The sequence below is a fragment of the Amaranthus tricolor genome, chromosome 10, assembly GCF_026212465.1.
Source record: "Amaranthus tricolor cultivar Red isolate AtriRed21 chromosome 10, ASM2621246v1, whole genome shotgun sequence".
Classification (NCBI taxonomy): domain Eukaryota; kingdom Viridiplantae; phylum Streptophyta; class Magnoliopsida; order Caryophyllales; family Amaranthaceae; genus Amaranthus; species Amaranthus tricolor.
In genome coordinates this window covers 27,371,825-27,381,238 of record NC_080056.1, presented here as the reverse complement: position 1 = coordinate 27,381,238, position 9,414 = coordinate 27,371,825, and the positions used below count along the sequence as shown (strand labels likewise).

Sequence of the window (9,414 nt, the reverse complement as noted above, 5' to 3'; positions counted from 1 at the left end):
TCACTTAAAAGTGCAAAGTTGATCATTGCTGTTTCATTAAAAAGCAATCTGTGCACAGAATACAGGTTATTCAATTTGAGTGCTGTTGTGCACAGAACATTTGTTACATTCATCCCTTATTGTTTGCATATTTGGTTGTAATACATAACTAAATAACAAATTCAAATTAGCAAAATTCATTTAAAGAACAAAGTGATTGCTGGTATTCCATTGAAGATCAAATTGTGCACAGAACACAATTGAATTCTGTTGCAAAACAGAACAAATTGCTGCACCAATTCTTTTCTTTGCATGTTTGTTTTTTTTTTTAAAAATCAAAATTCATCATAATTGCAAGGTACTTACTGCATTTGCATTCAAAGAAAATTTGTGCACAAAATTCAGAACACAACAGTTGCTTGTTGTGATCAGTGCAGCTTGCTGCATTCAGTTCATCATTGCATATTTGCATATTGCATAGCCTTGTGTGTTTGCTGTATTCTTCTAAAAGGATTGGTACACAGAACACCCCACATTTGCTTGTTGCTGTGCATAAGAATAAGTTTACTGCATTCATTTGATTTGAGAATTGTGTGTTGCATCCATATAATCATCATGAATAACGAGGAAAAATTTGATGCATTGTTCAACATGGTATCCCAATTAAAATTAGCTGTCACAGAGATACAAAATAATATCTCACAACAACCATTACACCCATATCAACACCTAGACAGTGAGCATGGGAGGGAAGATAAGACCGTACGCATTGATGTACACGAATTTGATGGCACTACACATGATCCAGAGGTATATATTGAATGGGAAAAGGGAGTAGAACGATATTTTGAGTTTAAGGATACACACCCAGAACATCAATATAAGATAGCAAAAGTGAAGTTAGTTAAGCTTGCTGCAACCTGGCTTGAAGGTTTGCAAAGGCAACGAGCACGTAAGGATAAGCCTAAGATTCACTCATGGGAAAAACTTAGGAAACACCTTAGGAGAAAATACATTCCCACCAATTACAAGCATCTTCTTTACGCAAAATGGATCAACTTAAAACAAGGGGTTGGATCTGTAGCTGAATATATTCGAGAAGGGGAGAGATTGACTGTCCTATGTGAAAAAAATGAACCAGAAGAGAGGAAGATTGCAAGGTTCCTACGTGGGCTGAGGGAAGACCTAAGGGAGAAGATTGAGGTGATGCAGAACTTGACCTATGAAGGGGCTTGTACTAGTGCATTAATATTAGAGAAGTCAGCAAGAAGAAAGGCTGCACCACCTACACACACCCTTAACAGAAGCAAGGAAACCAGTACCTATAAGCAACCTACACAGCAGTTCTCTGAATATAAAGGAACACAGCAACATAGACCTTCTGCTAGCCATAGTAAACAGCAACCTTATCAGCATGTACACACATTGAACAAAACACTAGAGACCAGCAGCTATAAGCTGATTACACAAAACCCCACTGATGGCAATAGGACTACTGCACAGAACACCTTTGACCTTAGACAAACTGCACAACACTCCTCTAAAATTAGGGAAACACAGCAGCATGCACCCATTGTTAAGACTATACATGTTGATAATGTTGAAATAAACAACCCGCCCTTGCAAGCTTCATCTACATGCACAACCCTACATGTTGATAATGTTGAGATGAATGGATTTTACTTCATAAAAGATGAGATTACACAACTCTCTAACAGTAGGAGTGCACAACCCTACCTTGCATCAATTAATCCTTACACAGCGAGACAACTCACAGCAAAAGAACAGGACATGAACCCTAAGGATGTCATACCTCCTACAAAGGCTAAGCAAACACCTACGCAATTATTAGGAAGGAAGGAGTGTGATGCTAAGGATGATAGTGTTAGACACATAACCAAGACAACATTCTATGCGACCATTAAACTACATAGAATACTTCAAAGCATTAGTAGTTATAAGGATTCTAAGTTTCTTCACACCCTTTTGAGTGATTTCTGCATTATATTGCCCACAAAACAAAAATTCAGTATTGCATGGTACCCTCACATGGATGATCAAAGGAACGTGACCACTATGACCTTGGTGCATATCTTAAAGACCTTAGTTGAAAAAAATAACACAGATTGGAGTGAAAATTTAGCCCACACTGCAATTGCATATAGTAGATGCCTTAGTCTAATCTTTAAGTGTTTTCAATGTACATGCATGAATAGCTTAAATTCTATGACTTCTACTACCTTAGTTCATTTATCCTTGCAGGACAACGGTGCATGGAACACAAGGAAGCAATTAGACACAGCTCAGATTCAGACAGCAGCGGATGCACACACTGTTGATGCAGCCAGCAGCCATGATGTTTCACCCTACCACACGAACATAGAATTGAGGACAATTCTTTTTCAAGAAGGGGGGATTGAGCCAAATCAAGAACCAGGCTCAGAGGGCACCAACGAAGGCCAAGGACACCCAAGAAACACAAGCAACTTCATGGGCAACACACTTGAAGTATTCGAATCAACACTTACAATCAGGGATTCAACTTCAACATCAAATAAGGACTTCCAATTCAAAGGAAGTGAGAAAATAAGCAAAGGAAATCAAAGGCAACAAAGTACATCAACAGCAAGCCAAGGAGGCACAGCACATGCCACTGATCAGAACAAATCAGACAATCAGCAGCTATTCCATGAACCCGCTGACCAGGCCACCTTGATGGACGTCCACAGATGTAAGCTGAACCGGTGTGATGACTTGGAGGGTATAATTGGAATCTCCACACTAGGACCTAGCCATCATGGTCCAAGGGTCCCACGCATGATCATGGAAAGCATATGGAAAAGTAAGGCCAAGGTCGCCCAGTCAACAGGGACAGCAAACCAAAACATGCAGCAGCTTCTGACCATTGAGCAGGCCACCTTGGAAAGCTCACCCAGGCGTGACCCGAACCCATTGGATGACGTGGAGCATAGGGTTGGAATCTCTGCACAAGGACCTAGCCACCATGACCCAAGAGCCCTCTTAAAAGTCATCGGAAAGACATTGAAATCAGAGTACAAGGTCGCTTAGTCAGCAGCTTGCATTACTTGGTTTCTGGTTGTTTGTTTGATTTAATTTTGTGTTTAGCCACGTGTAATTAGCCGTTAATAACCGTTAGGCACTCATGTAATTAGCCTACCTTTCATTCCTAGCATTATATATAGTAGTGATCATCATTGTAATGGACGTTATTGTTGCTTAATGAAAAGTTTTCTTCTCAAAAATTCAGTGTTTGAATTTTTACAATTGCGTTGCAATTGGGGTTACTAGGGCTAGTTTTGCCCTTCGTGTTTGTGTGAACCTTGATCAGTCTTCAAGGCCACGCTGCACTATCCAAGAACAATCGATCATTTCCATTGATTCATCAACGGAATTCATCATTGTTGCGTTGAAAAGGGGCTTGGCAGTCCAACCCTTGTCAAGGCATTGCATAGCAATCTTGGAATATCCTTCCATATTTCGTGTGTTCAATCCATTCCCATACATTGCTTGGCGTGTTTGGATCATCATTGATCATTGATGCTTGTTCATTCTTTATAGTTCATTGTTCATTGATCATTGATCCTTGTTCATTCTTCATCGTTCATTCATCATTGATCATTGATCATTTTTCATTCTTCATCGTTCATTCTTCATTTGTCATTGATCCTTGTTCATTCTTCATCGTTCATTCTTCATTGATCATTGATCCTTGTTCATTCTTCATCTTTCGTTCTTCATTGATCATTGATCCTTGTTAATTCTTCATCGTTCATTCTTCATTGATCATTGATCCTTGTTCATTCTTCATCGTTCATTCTTCATTGATCATTGATACTTGTTCATTCTTCATTGATCATTGATCCTTGTTCATTCTTCATCGTTCGTTCTTCCTTGATCATTGATCCTTGTTCATTCTTCATCGTTCATGCTTCACTGATCATTGATCCTTGTTCATTCTTCATCGTTCATTCATCATTGATCATTGATCCTTATTCATTCTTCATCGTTTATTCTTCATTGATCATTGATACTTGTTCATTCTTCATCGTTCGTTCTTCATTGATCATTGATCCTTGTTCATTCTTCATCGTTCATTCTTCATTGATCATTGATCCTTGTTCATTCTTCATCGTTCATTCTTCATTGATCATTGATCCTTGTTCATTCTTCATCATTCATTCATCATTGATCATTGATCCTTGTTCATTCTTCATCGTTCATTCTTCATTGATCATCGATCCTTGTTCATTCTTCATCGTTCATTCATCATTGATCATTGATCCTTTTTGATGCAATTATGGATAGCTCACAATTCAAGGCAACACAAGAAGAGCATAATTGCATCATTACACTTGCTCAACCCTTTGGACCAATGGAGCTTACGGATTGGTGCTTAAAGACTAAAGAGGATCAACTCCAAAATAGGAGGAACATCAAAGCATGGCAAGATCAAGAAGGAACAGTAGACAGTTCCTCAACAACCATCAAGCAGAACAGGAACAGAAGTCTGTTCCCAAGAAGCCTGTTCCCAGGACAGAAAGCAACAGAATATCAGGGACTGCGAACTGTCTGCCAGCCTACCTTGCGAGCCTTGGAACGCCTAACCTGTTACATATATGAGTATGGGAATACAGAAAATGGCATCTTCATACTTGAAATAAGAAGCCAAGACTCAGAGGAGACACGAAGAGTCATCATAGAGCCCACAGGAACAGCCCCAAGGTCACGTGTTCGCCAGACATTTGAGAATGGCTGATTTCAGAATACTTAGCATATTTTAAGTTTCTGTTTTAGTTCTTGTTTTACACGTGTTCTAATAATAAGGCACGGGGTTAGTTATGATTGTTAGACACCCCAACTAGCCGTTAGACATTGCTCTATATAAAGGGCATGATCATTGTAATTCAGACTAAGTTTAGATTTGGTTTATGAAAATTCATTCAAGTAATTGTTGTGACAATTGCAAACTGAGTGTTGTCTTTGTGAGTGAAGCAAAGAGAGTATTCAGCCATTCCACGAGGATTAGGAGAGTGAATCTTAATCTTGAGTGTGAGGACGAGGCCAAGGACTGAGTGAAGGTCCCTTTGTCTCCATCCTCGACATAGAACCATCCCCAAGGATTGTTCTTGTCAACCTTCTGTTTTCACATAAACAGAAGGGTTATTGTTCTTTGTGTACGTTTAGTGTGTTCTTGATCATCTTCTTGAAGGCATTGAGGGGGTTCTTGGATTGATCCACCCCGTACATGCATCACTTTTTCATTCTTCATCGTTCATTCTTCATTGATCATTGATCCTTGTTCATTCTTCATCATTCATTCTTCATTGATCATTGATCCTTGTTCATTCTTCGTCATTCATTCTTCATTGATCATTAATGCTTGTTCATTCTTCATAGTTCATTGTTCATTGATCGTTGATCCTTGTGCATTCTTCATCGTTTATTCATCATTGATCATTGATCCTTGTTCATTCTTCATCGTTCATTCATCATTGATCATTGATCCTTGTTCATTCTTCATCGTTCGTTCTTCCTTGATCATTGATCCTTGTTCATTCTTCATCGTTCATTCTTCACTGATCATTGATCCTTGTTCATTCTTCATCGTTCATTCATCATTGATCATTGATCCTTATTCATTCTTCATCGTTCATTCTTCATTGATCATTGATCCTTGTTCATTCTTCATCGTTCATTCTTCATTGATGATTGATCCTTGTTCATTCTTCATCGCTCAATCATCATTGATTATTGATCCTTGTTCATTCTCCATTGATCATTGATCCTTGTTCATTCTTCATCGTTCATTAATCATTAATCATTGATGCTTGTTCATTCTTCATCGTTCATTCATGATTGATCATTGATCCTTGTTCATTCTTCATCGTTCATTCTTCATTGATCATTGATCATTGTTCATTCTTCATTGTTCATTCTTCATTGATCATTGATTCTTGTTCATTCTTCATAGTTCATTGTTCATTGTTCATTGATCATTTATCCTTGTTCATTCTTCATCGTTCATTCATCATTGATCATTGATGCTTGTTCATTCTTCATAGTTCATTGTTCATTGATCATTGATCCTTGTTCATTCTTCGTCGTTCATTCATCATTGATCATTGATGCTTGTTCATTCTTCATAGTTCATTGTTCATTGATCATTGATCCTTGTTCATTCTTCATCGTTCATTCATCACTAATCATTGATCCTTGTTCATTCTTCATCCTTCAATGTTCATTATTCATTGATCCTTTATCATTCTTCATCGTTCATTCTTCATTGATCATTGATCCTTTTTCATTGTTCATCGTTCGTTCTTCATTGATGATTGATCCTTGTTCATTCTTCATCGTTCATTCTTCACTGATCATTGATCCTTGTTCATTCTTGATCGTTAATTCTTCACTGATCATTGATCCTTGTTCATTCTTCATCGTTCATTCATCATTGATCATTGATACTTATTCATTATTCATCGTTCATTCTTCATTGATCATTGATTCTTGTTCATTCTTCATCTTTCATTCTTCATTGATCATTGATCCTTATTCATTCTTCATCGTTCATTCTTCATTGATCATTGATCCTTGTTCATTCTTCATCGTTCATTGTTCATTGATCATCGATCCTTTTTCATTCTTCATCGTTCATTCATCATTGATCATTGATCCTTGTTCATTCTTCATCGTTCATTCTTAAGTGATCATTGAACCTTGTTCATTCTTCATCGTTCATTCATCATTGATCATTGATACTTATTCATTCTTCATCGTTCATTCTTCATTGATCATTGATTCTTGTTCATTCTTCATCTTTCATTCTTCATTGATCATTGATCCTTATTCATTCTTCATCGTTCATTCTTCATTGATCATTGATCCTTGTTCATTCTTGATGTAAGTACGCGTGGTGGTTGAAGAAATTACGCACGAATGGGATTTAATACACAAACACAAGGGGATATTCCAAGAAACTGACACGAAGAATAGGTGTAAGAACCGGACTGCCGGACTCCTTAATCACTCAACTCTACGCTTCCTCCTTTGATCTGCAAGGGAGTTAACAGCATCTATGGATGGGGTGATGTATGATCTTGAAGAACACTCAAGATCACGTTCATCAATGAAGGGCAAACTGGCCCAAGTAACCCAATTGCAACGTGCAATTGAAGAGAAAAACACTTAGTGTAATTTCTGATTTTCATTCATCATAACTTCGTTTTTACATTGATCAAACCTTCTATTTATAAGCCTAAGATACATGAGTAAAGCAAGGAATGAATAATACACGCAAGGTAACTACCACTAACGGTCATATGGAGCACGTGCACAACATGTGCTTCATTAAAAACATAAAAACAAGCAACAAAAGTATTCTGAAATTCTGACAGAAGGGCTGCTGACCAGGCGACGTTCCACCCACGTTCTTGTGCTCTTCCCAAGGTTGATGATGGCTAATAAGAGTCGTGGTAGCAAGATCCTAGTGTAGAGATTCCATTTCTACCCTTGGTGGTCCCATACATCAAAAGGTACGTTCAGGCCAAGGCTCACAAGGTCAGCTGGTCATAAGATCAGTGCTGTTTGTTTCGAACCAGTTGCTGACTACACGACCTTTGCCCTTGTTTTCCGTGCATCTCCGGTGATTGTAAGGAAGACTCTTGGACCATGACAGCAAGTTCCATGTAGGGAGATTCCAATTCTACCCTTAGTGTTCCCTAATATACTCGGGTATGATCTAGCCAAGCCTCGCAAGGTCCCCTGGTCAGTGGGTTCAATCAGCAACTAATGGTCTGATCTGCGACTGGGTTCCCTTGTGCTTCTGTGCTAGGTTATTGTGTGCACATCCATCATGGTTCGTGGACCTTTACGGCTAGGCCCATGTATAGAGATGATGTTCCCATGATTGGTTAGGTCCAGATCTCCGTGGTCAAGGCTTGGTTCATGCTGCAAGTTGGGCTGGTCAACGGATTTTTGATGTACTGAGTTTTGAATACTGATGTATTCTTATCATGCTTGTGATCATGCTTGTGAGCTGAGTTGTGTAGATAATATTGGGATGGATCATGTGCTAGATCATGTAAGTGAACTTGGGCTGGGTCATGGACTGAGATGGACATACATGGTTCAACTACCAAGCTCTTGAACCAATATGGTTCAATCCCTCTTTCTTGGAAAAAGAATTGTCCTCAATTCTTGACCTGCATGTTGCTACTGACTAGCTGAATGTGTGCTCAAGAATCTCTCAAAATTTAAGTATGAGAGTAAGGATAAGAGTGAAAAAGAAAGAAAGAAAAAGAAATGAAGTTTTGGAATTTTTTTTGTGCACAAAACAGAAGGCAAATCAGAACCAAACAGCCCCAAATTCAGAAATCAGTATGAAATGTTTGCTATTGAAAACCCGATCAAACCAACTCCAAGTATGATGAAACTTGGTGACAACACACCTCAAGATGTCTACAAACACCCCAAATTGGAAATACTCAAATACGTGGTCTAGTTTGATCACAATTCAAAAATTGCTACACACATACAGTCTGAACTGTTTCTGTGACCTTTGGTCTAAAACACTTGCGCATCTTTTTTTCCACAACTCCAATGACTACACCACAAGGCTTAACAAAAACTAGACTCAAAAATACCCAAATTGAAAAAAAGAAACAATGAAAAAGACTCAAAAATGAAGGAGACACAATGAAAATACAGAAGACAAGTATAAATGAGACTCTCCTGTACTTTGAAAAACAACAATGAAATGGGTAAATCAAGAAACCTATGAAACGTAAGAAATAGTGCACAAATGATATGGTTTCATGAATTTAGGATAGAGTTTAGTAATTTGGTGAAAGATGAGAGCAAAATAAAAGAATCTTGAAAGGTTTTCGAAGACAACTTACCAAGGTACCCGGATTTCATTGGTTTTGGGCAGTCTGTAAAGAAAAATTCATATCTCCTTAACCACAACGCCAAATCCAAAGATTCCAAAGCCAAACGTTTCCCAACTCAACCCCAAATACCGTGTAAAAACAGTTTTCAAAAACGCCTACAAGACATCCTCCAAAACGATCAAGTTTTAGACCACAAAAACCTGACAGAATCTGAAAATTTTTTTTCACACCTTTAATGTCTTCGTATTGGCTATTCTTTTCATCAAAACCAATTGAAATTCAAGCCCTACACGTCCTTGCTCTGATACCAATTGATGTAAGTACGCGTGGTGGTTGAAGAAATTACGCACGAATGGGATTTAATACACAAACACAAGGGGATATTCCAAGAAACTGACACGAAGAATAGGTGTAAGAACCGGACTGCCGGACTCCTTAATCACTCAACTCTACGCTTCCTCCTTTGATCTGCAAGGGAGTTAACAGCATCTATGGATGGGGTGATGTATGATCTTGAAGAACACTC

At 38.3% G+C, this 9,414-nt stretch overlaps 1 protein-coding gene across 1 annotated transcript in view; it reads left to right on the top strand.

Annotated features, from left to right (window-relative positions):
* The first annotated feature begins 286 nt into the window (after positions 1-286).
* Positions 287-9,414, top strand: part of LOC130824739 (uncharacterized) — a 74,381-nt gene continuing 65,253 nt past the window's right edge. The window contains exon 1 of the mRNA XM_057689758.1: positions 287-3,226. Within this exon, the coding sequence (XP_057545741.1) occupies positions 595-3,048 (2,454 nt within the window). The 5' untranslated portion in view covers positions 287-594 and the 3' untranslated portion in view covers positions 3,049-3,226. The remainder of the gene's footprint in view (positions 3,227-9,414) is intronic.